The sequence below is a fragment of the Diceros bicornis genome, chromosome 7, assembly GCF_020826845.1.
Source record: "Diceros bicornis minor isolate mBicDic1 chromosome 7, mDicBic1.mat.cur, whole genome shotgun sequence".
NCBI lineage: Eukaryota > Metazoa > Chordata > Mammalia > Perissodactyla > Rhinocerotidae > Diceros > Diceros bicornis.
This window is the reverse complement of record NC_080746.1, coordinates 65,567,330-65,583,111: the sequence shown is the minus strand read 5'-3', so window position 1 is coordinate 65,583,111 and position 15,782 is coordinate 65,567,330. Positions and strand designations below refer to the sequence as shown.

Here is a 15,782-nt window from a genome sequence, read left to right as displayed (position 1 = left end):
AACGAACCTGGTTTGGTAACATTTTCTCTCATTCTGTGGGATGTCATTTCACTTTCTTGGTAAGAGTGAGTTAACATGACACAAAGCTCTCCTACTTGGTTTCAGTTGTCTTTTTCTTGATGAAACATTCAATCAGGTGCTGTAAACTTTTGACTGTTTTCCACGGTCCAGATAAAGTTTGTTCTGACAGTATTTGTCATGTTTTTTGTATTTCTTTGGAGGGATAGTCGTTTGGAGTTTCCTGCTTCACTATTTTCACTCTTTTTTTTTTTTTTTTTAAATTTTTGTTTATTGCAGTAACATAGGTTTATGACATTGTAAAAAATTTTATTTTCATTCTTAAAAATAATTTTTTATAGAGTTTTGGCTACCTTAGTAACCTTTACACAGAACCAATTTGGAATTTTGTTCATCTTGTCATATTTGTATTTTGTTTTCTATTTCATTGATTTCTTCTTTTATCTTTTTTACTTTCCTGTTTGTGCCTTTGGATTTGCTCTGCCTCTTCACACCCCTACCCCACCAGTTTCAGTCAAATGCTTAACTTCATTTTTTTTCCTCTTTCCCTCTCTCTCTCTTTTAATGAGGTATGACTTACATACAGTAATGTGCACCAGTCTTACGTATAATTCAAGAAACTGTTACATACATGTACACCTATGTAGCCATTATACAGATCAGAAGGTAGAACAGCCACAGCACATCAAAAGGCTCCCAGTCAACTCCAAATCAACACTCCCTCAAAGGTAACCATTATTTGGAATTCTAAACATAATAAAATAGTTTTGCATGTTCTTGAGCTTGAAATAAATGAAATCATACAGTATATACTTCTTTGTGTATCTGACATTTTACTAAACACCATCTGTGAGATTTGTCTATGTGGTTGTGTGTAGTAGTAGTAGTTCATTCTTTTTAAATTATTCAATAATATTCCACTGCATGAATGTCCCACAATGTATCCTTTCTATTGTCCATGGCAATTTATGTTGTTTCCACTTTTGCTATTATGAATAATGCTGTAATAAAAATCCTTGTACATATCTTGTGGTGGATATAAACACTCATATTTATATGGTATATATTCAAGAGTGAAACTACTGGGGTATAGGAGGGAAGGCATATGTCTAGGTTAGTTGTCAAAAATGCTTTCAAATGAACTTTTTGCATTAATTGTGCAAATTTATGCTCCCATCAGCAATGTAATTGCTCTATATCCTCAATCATTTTACCCATTTTTATGAAGGTTCGTGGTATTTCGCTGTGGTTTTAATTTATATACTCTGGTGGTTAATTATGTTTATTGCACCTTTTCATGTTCTTAATAGCTATTTGTATTTCCTATATTATAAGTACATGTTCTACTCTTTTGCTCCTTTTAAAAAATGGAATTTTCTGACTTTTATTAATTTGTAAACAGATCCTTATATATTCTGGACATTAATTCTACATCTTGCCATCAATTTATTAAAATAAAAATATGTGTATAAATAGAGATGAATAATAAAGAAAGTGAGATTAAAATGTTAACAATTGGAGAATCTATTATATAGTATAATTATTACATAATATGAATATTATTACCATTATTATATAATATAATTATCATTATACATCATATTCACATTCTACAAATGATAAAATCCCTCAAAATCATACAGAGAGAATGTGATAGACCTGGGTTGCCACCTAGAACCCAGAAACCAAATACTTAATTGCAACAATACAACACTTCCCAAAACAGAAGACGTGTAATAAGAACTGGTAATGGGCCGGTAGATGGAGATATGAGTGCTAACTGCGTGTTATTTTCTGTCCTCCTTATAACCATTTGGGAACCTCCCAACAGGAAACACAGGTCAGGATCGACCCTAATGATTCAGAATTCTCCTGACACCTCAGCTGCTCCAGAGACTGCTCCTAGTATCCCCCTCTTCACCTCATTTAAATGGAACTATTGTTGTGCACTATGCCCTGAAATCAATGAGAAGACCTTTGGATGGAGCAGGAGGACATGGGAGATGTGGGGATTCTCCTTCCTGCCTTGTCCTTGATCTTCACTTGAGAGATTTTACCGAGCTCTTTGACTTTATGACAAGATGCCCTCAGTCTTGCAGCCTCTGCTCTGCCTATTCTGCAGCCAATACACCTGCAGCAGTTTCCCCTTCAACAGTGAGATGTCTTTACTGGCTTTGACATGCTAATTCGATCTTTTTTCTCCACCAGATGAGAAAATGTTGGTAAGAGTATTAGAGGGAGGGAGAGTGAAGGCACAAGTTGAACAAAGGGAATAATCTGGCATATATTGGGAGCGGACTGTTTTCAATCTCTTTACAGTTTTGGCTTTTAAAATTCAACTAATTTTGTCCAAACAATCTGATTCTTACAGCTAAATTTTCTGCAATAGGTCTATCTACGTTTTTTTCCGCAGTGGATCTACCTTATCAACCCACAATTGCAATGTCAAATTCTCTGTGAAGACGAAGCATGACCATCACCTGATGGAGACAGAAGCAAAACTTCCGTGGTGTCAATATTGATACTTCGGGTGGAGATCCTTATGCCTCTGTTGAGCTGGGCTTGGAAGACAGGAGGTAAGTATGGAAGGTAGGGAATAGGTGATTTTGAGCATGAAAGATCTTGGAATCGGAAGGGGAATTTAGTATTTTCTTTGGGTTCCTATGAATTTTCTCAGTATCCTCTACCTAAAAGAAATTGTCAGATGAGACAATCCATGGCTTTGTGTCTCTGTCATTCTGTTCCACCTCCAGTAATATATGTCATTTTTAGAGAAACAAACTTACAAGTTGATGTTAAGTCTGGGGCAAAGGCAGCGAATAACAGAAGAGAAAGGTTGACAAAAAACATGATTTTCTTTCAGAAGCTTCCTGACCCTGGGGGCAGATTCGTAGTCACCTGGGGGAGCATTTTCTTCTCCACGTTTGCATGAAGAGTAACATGCTTATAAAGCAAATCAGGGGAGGTCAGGGGTGCAGCCTTCTCCTGCTGTACTCCCAGGGTCACTGAGAACTCCCACCGTCTGACAGGTCACAGGTCACACTCCTCTCCGACTCACATTCACTTCTCTGTCTCCTGCTACTTTGGCTCAGGTCAAATCTGCTCAAAAAACATTTGTTGGACACATTTTGTGCTAGTATTTAACTTATTTGCTGTTAATAAAGATGAGTCAGATGTGGTCCTTGCCTTTGAACATCTTACAGTCACAGAGAAAGAAAATAATTTCAATATAATTTGTTAAGAGTTATGACAGAGGTAAGTACATGATGCTGTAGGTACACTTATGTATCTAGGTTAGACTAGGTGTTTGTGAATGTGTGTACTTGTGTGTGTCCATGTCTATGTGTGTTGGGGATGGGTAAGGGCGGGGAATGGGGAAAATGTGTGGGTCAGAAATGAAAGTGTTCCTGGATAATATTTTTCCTAAATGGAATCTTAAAAACCTGTAGTTATTCGCTAGATGAAGAAGGCATAGAAATCAGCAATGTCCTGTAGCTGCCCTTTCATTAAGTTAACCATTGATTGTAGGCATCACTTAGAACTTGGTGACAAGTATTTAGTCCTATGCTATCTCTTTTCATCAAAACTGAGAAAGAATGTTTGCTTACCACTTAATTTTCCCTGAGATCTAGACACACATACTAATTTCTCCTCTGGGAAAGGTGTGAACTGTGGCAGAGAGAGAAGCAAGTCTAAAGGAGCTGAGCTGAACCAGAACCTGGAGACTCTAAGAACACACCAGGTAGCACCTTCCACTAGATAGATGGTAATTCAAAAAGTACCCATCTTAAAATAGCTAATGTTCTCAAAATTTATTTTTATATCAGCTATTTTGACAATAGACTACCTTTCCCTTTAGAAGCAATTCTATATTAGTTTGATTTAAGAAATTGTTAGATTATAAAGAGCCACTTAGCCCAGTTCATTCCTTCACTAAACCATTATTTGCTGTGAATATATGATGTTACAGGGACCACACTGGCAATGGGTAAAAACACAACTATAGTTTGGTACATCTTCTCTGAGATTCTTTGGCCTCAGGAGCTGGGTCTTCTGTCTGTATCCCTATTACGAAGAATGTGCCTGGCCAATACCATTTGCTCACCAAATTAGGTGACTGAATATTCTAAGTGTGATGAACGCCCAAGGAATGTGATGCTAACTCTTTGTAGTGGACATACCTCTGAATAGAGGGACTATGCTGTGCAAAAACCAGTGAGATATAAAGATGCAGTGTGTCCTAGTTATGTGGAGGGAAAATGGCTGGAAAGGTGGCCTGTGGTCAGATAAGGGAGCCATAAGTGATCATGAAGCAGAGATGTGATTGTTCATATTATTGTTTTATTTATTCATTTCTTATTTCAATGATGAATTGAAATTTTCATCACTTTGACTCACAGACCTAACCACACACCGAAGATTCCATCATCAAATTACATAGAGTATAATTCTATCTTTTTGAGAAAACTCCTGGGAATTCATTTAGCACAGCAGTTCTTAATTTGAGAATCAGGGAGGTCTTCAATTTAGATGTGAATGCTACTTCTTTATTTTTCCTTTACTGTAACTGAAATTTAAAATTTCCTTTTTGTTTGAATGTGAGTAACCAACCCAAACCAGCATTGGCAGGATCCGTGACTTTATCACCAATAGAAATCAGAAGTATTTTTATATAACATTGCAGTAGTTGAAGATATCTCAAAATATCTTTTAAGCTCATCATTTTGAAATTAACATGGTTATTAGACCTGCCATAATATTTTAAAATTTAAAATGTGAAAGAAGCACATGTATTATGATATCACATATTTGTTTTCTAAGACTATTTTCATAACTATATATTATATTGTATTATATGGGTTTCTTTGATAACCTTATATGTTCTATTTGATGTATTTATTTTTTTATTTAATGGATTTAAAACATTATTTTGTAGCATTTTTACTGGGCAGATAAATGGTTGATAGCCCCAACCTTGTACATGGCCTTAAACTTTAGACTTTAAATTTCTTTCCTCTCTTTTAGAAACAGCTCCATGAAATTTCATTATTGCTCCAAATTCTTGGAAAATCTCTAGGGATACTGGCAGGCTTTTTAAACAACTCTCCTAAACTATGTGATCAAATTATTTTTATTTACTTTATTTAATTAATGATAATTTATTGAATAAAGCTGTAAGCTGTCTAATAAAAAGTACAGAAATGAAAAAGAAAGGCATGGTTTTCAGAGGAGTTTTACTCTCTGGGAGGAGCAGACAGATAAAGCAAGACAATGAGAGACAATGGGCTGGAGGTGGTGGATTAGTGCTATTTAGTGTGAACACAGAAAATGAGCCAAGCTTGCAGATTAAAATGGAAATTATGTTGTGGTGGTGTGTCTGCTATTTTGGAACGTCACTGACAGTTAAGAGTGACATTTGGGAGCTCCAGCTGAAGTGGGGATGGGATTGCCAAAGATTATGGCACACTCTCCAGAGTTACCCCTTGGTTTCCCAGCTCTTTTAAGATAGGTTATTTTGTCCAAGGAAAAGTGTCAGTTCTGCAAAGTACTTTTTTTGGCTCTTTTTGTTTTCGTATACCTTAGTGACTGTCTTCTCAGGGAAGAGACAAGAGGAACAATTGAATGTCCAAAGAATTAAAAAAGTCAACACTATCGTGAGATGGGGGAGGTGTGGCAAGAGCAGAATAAGAGTCAAGGATTTTAGTTGATAATAAAGTGAAATTAAATAGCATGACTTTAAAGATAAACTCAATCTATGTTTTTATTATTAGAAGTGTGATATTAAGAATAAAGAAGATGATTCTTTTGATCTACTCTACACTTGCCAGATGACACTAAAAATGAATGCACCATCATATAAAGTATTAAGTTTTCCAACACTGAAAACATTACAACTAAAGCAGCATGATCATCTCCTAAAAACCTTATCAAGGAGTTTCTTGAAATGGTTGGTAGTGATTGGGGGAAATTTCTAAGCCCTTCAACTCTGAATTATAGAATTTTATAGATTGTATACACCTATGTTCAGCGTGTAATGACTTCACAGTGAAAAAAGAGACAAACTATGAGACAGACAAATCAGACACAGGTGACAGAATTCCTCCTTCTGGGACTCTCTGATGACCCACACACCCAGCAGCTGCTATTCATCTTATTCCTGGGTGTCTACCTGGTCACTGTGCTTGGAAATCTGCTTCTCATGTCCCTTGTTCAGGTTGACTGCCAGCTTCACACACCCATGTATTTTTTTCTCTTCAACTTATCTCTGGCTGACCTCTGTTTCTCCACCAACATCGTTCCTCAGGCCCTAGTCCACCTGCTATCCAGGAAGAAGGTCATTTCATTCACATGTTGTGCAGCTCAGCTTCTACTCTTCCTCGTTTTTGGGTGTACACAGTGTGCCCTTCTGGCGGTGATGTCCTATGATCGGTATGTGGCCATCTGCAACCCTTTGCATTACCCTAGCATCATGACGTGGAAGGTGTGTACCCAGCTGGCTGCAGGATCATGGATGAGCGGCATTCTGGTGTCTGTGGTGGACACCACCTTCACACTAAAGCTACCCTACCAAGGCAGCAATAGTATTGCTCATTTCTTTTGTGAGGCCCCTGCACTGTTGATCCTGGCATCCACAGATACTAGCACTTCGGAGATGGTCATTTTCCTCATGGGTGTCATGATCCTCCTCGTACCTGTTTCCCTAATTCTTATATCCTATGGCTGCATCATAGTGACTGTGGTCAGGATGAAGTCAGCTGCAGGAAGGCTCAAGGCATTCTCTACCTGTAGCTCCCACCTCATGGTGGTCATCTGTTATTATGGGTCAGGAATTGTCACCTACATGACACCAAAGTCTTCCAAAGAACAGGAAAAACTGGTGTCTGTGTTCTATGCAATGGTGACCCCCATGCTTAATCCCCTCATCTACAGCCTGAGGAACAAGGATGTGAAGGGAACTCTGAGAAAAGCAGCCACAAGGAATTTCCCATGCAGGCTTGCAATTTTCCACTGACAATGACACCTTCTTGGCTTCCTATTCGTAAGACTTACTCAGTAGTTCCTTCAGCAAGACTGGAATATGGTACAATTCTCATCCTTGGGTCTTGTTGTAGATCTACCCTCCATCCTTCATCCAGCACTTCCTTTGTAGAAGAAGGACAATAATCCATGCACCATGGTCTTTTGGCACCTAAGAGTTAACATACCCCTTAGAAACATTCACATTTTATAAACCCTGGAACCTGTAAAAACTATCTTTTGTATCATGCTATATATTACTATCTATCCCTGATCTCACTCTGACTCCTTTATCTTTTTCTATTTCTGAATCTCTTTGTGTCATCAAATAATCTATATATTAGCTAGCATCACTTAATCACTTACTGTGAGCTAGGTGCTACATGTATGTGTGCGTGCAGATGAACTTGCGTGTGTGTTTGAGGTGGGTAGTGAAGAGCATGGGTACGATGAAGCTGAATATGTGAGCTCTGCTCTCCTTCTTCTCACACTCTTATTAGAGACAGGAGTATTGTACCTAGCAGGTAAAGGTTAAGACAGGATTTTGGAAACCAACAAGAAATAGTGACATCTCAGGGCTAGAACTAGGAAACCCTGTCCACACTTGGCCCTTAAATGCCCATAAATGCCTCTGTGGGGTCTGGGCCTTATAAATGCCAAGGTGCGCTGCCCACCCCCCCAACCCGCGCAGGCCCAACAGCCTTGAAAGGAGCCCTGGATGTCCCTGGGGCAGGAGTCTCTCAAGTAGACCAGGGGGCCCTTCCCAGTCGCACCACTTTCCCCAGGCCCTGCCCACTCCATGGTGTAGTCCAAGCCTAGGGCCACCAATGGATGGATGCAGGAGCGCTCAGGGTGGGGGGAATAAGGGCGTGTCAAACTTCATCACTTCCTGCATCCCGTTGGGTAAAACTCGCCAACCCTTTGTTACCTTCTTCTCGTCCCCCACCCCTCCCATCTTATCGCCTTTCTCCGCCATTTGCTTGGAACCAAAAAACAGTGACATAATTTCGACAAGATACCATCTTGCATGTAACATGGTTTAACATGTTTTTCACTCATTTAGTGACTCACCGATTCATTCAATTTTGCATCGAGGTAAAGATCTTGCTAAAGATCATGAGTTCAGTTTTCACTTGTTGAGTGTGAGATACTTGGTGACATCCAGGAAGCATTGTCAAATAGGCAGTTAGATACAGGCATCTGGAGCTTAGAGGTGTCTGGGGCTAGATGTGTAACATTTGTGTCAATTCTGCGTGGATAGTAATTGATGTTATGAGTGGAGAGGACATTGCAGAGAGAGAGAGAAGAGTCAAAGGAGAGGGTCTGGGATTGAGTCCCAGAGGAAGAACTTAAACTAGTAGAGAGCTTCAAATCCAGGCCATGTGTTGACCAAGGTAAAACAAGATGGGAACTAGAATTTTTTTGCTAACTTCTGTGCTCATACTATCATAAGCAAACTATAAATATCATCTAACTTAATCATCACTACAACACTATAAGGTAGAGATTTTCATCCCCAAATTCACTGAAACTAAAGATGACAAAGCTAAGCTTCAAGCTCAGATCACTTGATAATTGTCCCACTGCTTCTCACTCAATGCTTCAAGACTTAGAGGACCATTAGAAAGATATGACAGAATTGTGGAATGATATTTTCTAAGACTGGGGGTATAGTGTGCCATGAATTGTTTGTGATGGGGTTGACCTTTATGAAAATTGTATTTAACCAGCTAGACAAAATAAAAATTTAACTCAAAAGTATTGTCAATAAACAGGCTCAAACATGATCTACAGCCAAATAAGAGTGCAGGGAAATGGAGAAGGCACAGAATAGGAGGGAGAACGACCAGCCTTCGTCTCATACCTCTCATAGGTGTGAAGCTTCTGACCATGTGTGTTCAAATGTGCACTGAAGCCTGGACACTGCTGTCTAATTGAACAAGGGTGATTTTCAGGTTGCAGTCATCTCACCGAAGTTCCAGCTATTTTTATGGCACAACTTCACAAGTTTCTCTCAGTATATGACTTTCAATGTAAAGTAAAGGACTCTGAAGCCATCTGGGACTAGATCCTTAAGATGCATAGAATTGTTTGCTACAAACTCCATTCCCTTCTATCATCATGAAATCCAGCTCTTCTGAATTAGAGCCTGTCTGTATTTATTTAAGAAAAAATGCAGAGAAAACTCGACCTGACTTATGCCAACACTTTTCCTTGATCACTTATATATTTCATTCATCAAATTTTTATTGAGAATCTAATATGTGCCAGATACTGTACTAGGCATTTGGAATGTATTAGTAAACACAATCAAATGAGGACTGTCTTAACACCCAACAGAAGCATTCCCTACGCTAAGCTAGTGTATCCCTTTACTCAACCTTCTGTGTTCTACACGTTATCAGAATACTGTGTCGTGTAGATTGTGACTTGCACTGGTCAATCTGGAATTTGTAGGTAATCAAGACATTACTGGGTGTGATTTGGTTTCATGGGCCGTGTGTAATGAACATTTGTCAAATTTTGGCTTCTGATCATCTGAATGCCCTTTCCATCTTCATAGTCTTCTGTGAATCTTGAGGGAAATTAGAGTCTGTGTCCTTCCACAGAAGCTAAATATACACAAAATTCACTTTCTTTGTTTCCATTGCAGTTAGGGCACAGCGTGTAACCTGGACTCAATCAATTAGATACACCTGGTCTAGGCTTTGAATTAAGAGCTAGTGACGTGAAAAAGCAAGGATGGCAGTTTCTTTTCTTTTCTTTAAAAAAAATGGACTTATTTAAAATAGCTTTAGATTTACAGAAAAATTGAGAAGATAGTACAGCAAATTCCCATATACTCCCCACAGTTTTCCCTATTATTGACATCTTCCATTATTATGGTACATTTGTTACAACTAAGAAAATAACATTGATACCTTATTATTAACTAAAGTCCATACTTTATTCAGATTTCCTCATTTTGTTTTTTTTGTTGGTTGGTTGATTATTATCGTCTGTCTCTTTCCTGATCCAGGATCCCATCCAAGATACCACATTACATTTAGTTGTCATGTCTCCATAGGCTCCTCTTGGCTGCAACAGTTTCTTAGACTTTCCTTGTTTTTTGACCTTGACAGTTTTCAGGAGTACTGGTCAAGTACTTTGTAGGACGCCTCTTTATTGGAATTTGACATTTTTCTCAGGATTAGACTGGGATTCTAGGTGTTGTGGAGGAAGTTCACAGAGGTAGAGTGCCATTTTCCTTATATCATGTCAAAGGTACATACTATCAACATGATTTGTCATTAGTGATGTTAACCTTGAACACCTGACAGAGGTACTGTTTGTCAGCAGACAATTTCTTTTTCTTTTTTTCTGTCAGTAGCAGAAGAAGCAGTAACATGATAATTTCCAGGCTCAGCGAATTAGCAGCTCTAGCAGCAGAGGCTGAGCTCACGGTGATGGCAGTGTAAATTGCGCCATCTAGTGCTGAATGGCAGTGATGTCCTCATCAGACTCGGCTATGATTTTGGCCTGTGATTCTGGCTGCAGGAACAGAATTACCATTATTTCTATATTTTCCCTTTTAACTTATACATACTCAGTTTCAATTACTTGCACCTAAGAACCCTGATCAATACATCATTTTTAGTATGATTTTTGGGTGAGTGTACTAAATATTTTTTCTTTAGAAGCTTTGTGGCCCTTTATTTCCCCTCTCCCTCCATAGCATGAGAGGTAATAATTTCAAGAAGGCAGCTTTTTATTGGTTATGTGAAAAAGCCCCGCTGGCATCTATTTTGATGGAGTGAATGGTTGCATGATTCTCTCAGCGTTAGAGTTGCATTGCTGCTTAGCAAACTGTCTCAAAACTTTAGTGCCTTAAAACAGCAACCATTTGATTTTGCTCTGGATTCTGTGGGTTCAGAATTTGGACAGTGGGGATACAATGACCTGTAATGGCAATATTTAAGATATAACCATAGGAGTGAATGGCAGAGATTATTGGAGGAAGGCAGATCAAGGAATTCTGAGAATGCAGAATGTTAGAACATTTCATTCTATGTGAAAATTAAAATAACCAAAATCTATAACAGGAGCAGTGTGTTGTGGAGAGTGGTAGTGAGCTAGGGATTAAAGTCTTCAATAAAAGGCAGCAGTGACCTAGGAATCTAAAATAAAATAAAATGAAAAGCTCACAACCCCACTTTCCAAGCCGTACCTTATTTCTTCCTTCTCTCTCATGTGAAAATTCTGGAAATTAGTGCCTACACTTTCCGTTTCCATTTTCTTATGTTCCCACCATTTACTGAAATAGATCTTGTCCTGATCATCACTGTCAGCCAAGTTACCAGCTTCAACTATTAATTTTCTGTCCTTATCTATATCACCTCAACTAGAACTTGTTGTTTGAATAAGGGTTTTTCTCTGATCATCACACCCCAGATTAGAGTTTGTCTCCTGTAATGCAGCTCCAGTAATTTTAAAAGGATAGTGACAAGTGCAAAAATGTGTATTAAACACTTTATGCATCAGTCATTGCTCTGGGCATACTGGATACACCTAGAGTTGGATAAGATAAAATGAAATAAGAGTCAGTAAGTGGTTTTAAAATGAACACATGGATGCATGAATGAAAGAAACAAGAAATTTAGCTGCTAGATATATTTTCACTGGGGATGTCTTCTATTGCAGAGTCAATCTGAGGTCTGTTGTTCCTGGACCCATGTTCATGGTAACTGTAGGAATTCAAAGTTTGGGTAAAAGAAGGAAGCAGCTGTCAGCTAGTTAATTTTGACTAAGGGTGCAGGAGAACCTGAAGTAGACTCTGGAATTGAGCATTCTAGAGAAGTTGAGTCACAGTGAGATGTGGCTTACAGGCACCTAAGTCTACGGAGGGGTCAACCTTGGATTAGTAAACTGCAATTTCCAAAATTCTAATCTCTATTTTGCTTTCTGAAGAGATATTCATTGGGTAAATCAGGTTCATTCAAAGGAGGATGACTAAGAGGAATACAGGGTACCAAAGCATGTCAGATAAAGGAATTTGAAGGGAACTCTTGAGTGGTTGGCTGTGAGAATTAAATTTGGGCAACTATAGAAACTGACTTCAGTGAGTATAGAAGGATGGTGAAAATTGTTCTAAGACTAAAACTAGGGAAAGTGGGTTCAAGATACAGAAAAATTGATTTTGACTTACTCTGAGGAACATCTTTCTAATAGTAAAAACTATTTGTATATGAAAGAAAAGAATCCAAGAGTCAGGAGCCGTATCATTCTTGTTTAGGCAAATGCTGGGCAATTACTCGATAGAAATATTATGGGGTGGTTTAAGCCTCAGACACATGGTTAGATTAGATGACTGTTGAATTCCTTTTTTACTCTGATAGTCTATACTTATATGAAATCTGGAATGATGATACAAAAACGTTTTCTGGAGCTTTCAGGAGAGAACATCATGAAATAGGAAGTATTATTGCCTCTGGTGCCTTTTTACAAGCTGAAATGCTCTGGGCCACAAATGATCCCAGTATTAAAGACTATTCCAGATATGTTGATTGTTTTAATCAGAGCCTACTCCTAGGTTTGTATGACTGGGACATCCAAGTTGAAATGTTTTTGATTTAGAATCATGCTTGCAACTCATATTAGACATTGTTTCAGGATAACTCAGTTTAAACCTCCTAGATTTAATTGTGATCATGATTAAAACATGTCCATGCTAGCTAAATTAACCACAAACTCCTTCAAAATACCACTGGACACTTTTCATAATCAGGATATAACCTAACATTTCATCCTTTTATTTCTTCTCTATGCTCTAGCTTAGAGTGGAATAATCACAGTTTCTATAACACATCATTCACTTTCATACTCTTCCTGAAATGACCTAATTCATAAGTGCTTACTGAAATTCTGCTCTTCTTTTAAGAATGTTACCATAGCTCTAGAAGTCAGACCCAGAGATCATCGCCTCTCAGAAAATGACTTTCTTCCAGCTAGTTTCCTGAGAGCCCCTTTGACATCCTTGTTTCTCAGGCTATAAATTATGGGATTCAACATTGGAGTCACCACTGTATAGAACACAGGTATCATCTTATCCCTCTCTTTTGTAGTCTTGGAGTTTGGCCGCATATAGGTGAAAATTGCTGACCCATAGAAAAGGATAACAACAATGAGATGGGAGCCACAGGTGGAGAAGGCCTTGAGCCTCCCTTCCCCAGACTGCATCTGGGTCACAGTGGAGATGATATTCCAATAGGAGACGAGGATCAGCGAGACAGGAGCTAGGAGGATGACAACAACCATTGCAAAGATGGCCATTTCTGTGCTGTAGGTGTCTGCAGAAGCCAGCTTCAGGAGGGCAGGAGGTTCGCAAAAGAAGTGATTGATAATGTTCTGTCCTCGATAGGGAAGTTGGAAAGTAAAGGCGGTATCCACCAGAGACGCTAGTGCCCCACTGACCCAGGATCCTATGGCCAACTGGAGACACACATGTTGGGTCATGATGGTGGAGTAGTGCAGGGGCTTGCAGACAGCCACATACCGGTCATAGGACATCACCGCCAGCAGTGCACATTCTGTACTCCCGACTAGAAGTAAGACAATAATCTGTGTCATACACCCAAAAAAAGAAATAATTTTCCTCCTTGCCAGGAAGTGGACCAAGAGTTGAGGGACAGTGCTAGTAGAGAAACAGAGATCTGCGAAAGAGAGGTTTATAAGGAAAAAGTACATGGGCGTGTGAAGTCGAGAATCCATGAAGATGAGAATGATGATGAGCAAGTTTCCAAGCACAGTCAAGAGATAAATGATGAGGAAAAGCACAAATAGCAGGATCTGGGTCTGCAAGTCCTGGCAAAGGCCAAGGAAGATAAACTCAGCCACAGAGGTTTGGTTTCCTTCTCCCATTGAGATTTATGCCTGTTTACCTGTTTGGCACAGACAAAAAGAACAAACTTTGGGTTTATGATATTAGTGCCTGTAGAAGAGGCTCATTTACAACTGACACCTAATTGGATATTTCTAATTTTGGCTACACAACTTATTCTTATTGATACTAAATAGAACATTTTTATTCTTATTACTTGGTTGTAATTTAAATCCATTTCATATTTTCCAAAATCCCATCCCCCAGGGCCACTTTTTCTATAAAGTATGACATTGTAGAAGCATTCTTTACTAGTTTTGATGTAAAGATATTAGAGTTTATGTGGATTTCGCTAAATGGCTATATACATATTGGTAAAAAATGATTGTGTATACTGTTAAGACTATTGCCATGCATAAATCTACACCACTCACTAGTCAAAACTACTAAATATTTAGTTATAACATATCCTTGAAAAACGTAGAATATTTTTTAGGCAAAAACTTCATTTAACCTCTTAAAAAACACAAACTTTACTTGGGTTTAAAAATAAAGCAGCGCTTCACACACTAAGGGCCATTCTATTTGTATTAAAGGGGAAAATATTAAAACTGAAACAATAAATAAAAAAAAAGAAGTTAAAATTGTTGTGATGTCTGGATAGGAAGGGATTTGAAAATCACAACAGCCTCGTAAGAAACCATGAAGGAAAACAAGTATTGAGTTTACAAGATAAATTGAAAGACTTCTGTGAGATAATATTATAAAGAAAATTAAAAGATAAACTACAAACTGAGGAAAATATTCGATGGAGATGCCAGACAAAAGTTAAAATATTTTATTACATAAATAATGGGCCAAAGACATGAACAGACTATTTACAAAGAAGAAATGCACTAAATATAAGAAAAATATTTAGTACTATTATAACTCAACAAGTAAAATTACAAGAGACATTTTTCACCTGAGATATTAGCTAAGATTTTAACAGCAACAACCACGACAAAGAATAACAACTAGTATTTTATTGAGCGTTTAACACAAGATAGGTATTACTTTAGGGGTTTTATATGATTACATTGTCCCAATAACATTATGAGGTAGACACTATCAATCTTATTTTGCAGATGAGGAAACTGAGGCACTTTTAAGTTACTTTCCCAAAATCACACAACTAACAAGAGGCAGAATTCGTTAGTTGTATAATGAGGGTGCAGGGAAAAAGACATTTTTATGATGCCGGTGGGTAGGAAAATTAGTACAATCCTTCTGGAAAATAATTTTGGAAAATGTATTAAAAGACAAATACTCATATCCTTTGACTCAGTTCTCAATAGTGTGGGAGAGGGATCAATACCTTTTTCACTAGTTATTTGTTTCCCAGGAGGAGTGAAAATCTGCTTTGTAAGATTCTGGGATATCGATGGACCCATGTTTACTGCTGGGTAGAGTTACTGTGCTTTAAAATTTCATGCACATTTCTATTTCCTCTCTTCTTCCTGAGACTGGACTGATAAGTTGAACAAGGTCCTCCTTAGGGACTTGACTTGCTCTATTCTCTTGTTTTTGAATGGTGCCTAGGTTTACTCATCATTACTTTGTTCTTCTGCATCATATTGCCAGCCAGAAGGTAATATGACAATACAATAGGGATTTAAGCTGTAAGGGAAGTCGAGGTCCCTGAAGGGCTTTAAGTAGACCAAATACTCCAACCCAAGCTTATCTGAGCTCTGAACTTGAGTGATATTAGGAGCTAGCCCGATTAATTAAAAAGTGGTGCCTTATTTTTCATTATTGTTTCTTTTGTAGAACTCTGAGGGAAGAATGGTGAGGATTAGAGTAGTATTGAGAGTTTCTGAATCTCCTAGGCCTAATATCACCTAATACCCCA

The 15,782-nt window shown here is 38.2% G+C and overlaps 2 protein-coding genes across 2 annotated transcripts; one reads left to right on the top strand and one right to left on the bottom strand.

Moving 5' to 3' along the window:
• The first annotated feature begins 6,082 nt into the window (after positions 1 to 6,082).
• LOC131408806 (olfactory receptor 2D2) lies at positions 6,083 to 7,030 on the top strand. The gene has a single exon (XM_058545858.1). It carries the CDS (start codon positions 6,083 to 6,085, stop codon positions 7,028 to 7,030), a length of 948 nt encoding a protein of 315 aa, XP_058401841.1.
• A 5,957-nt stretch (positions 7,031 to 12,987) lies between these two features.
• LOC131408814 (olfactory receptor 2D3-like) lies at positions 12,988 to 13,974 on the bottom strand. The gene has a single exon (XM_058545863.1). It carries the CDS (start codon positions 13,930 to 13,932, stop codon positions 12,988 to 12,990), a length of 945 nt encoding a protein of 314 aa, XP_058401846.1. The 5' UTR covers positions 13,933 to 13,974.
• Positions 13,975 to 15,782: the final 1,808 nt, after the last annotated feature.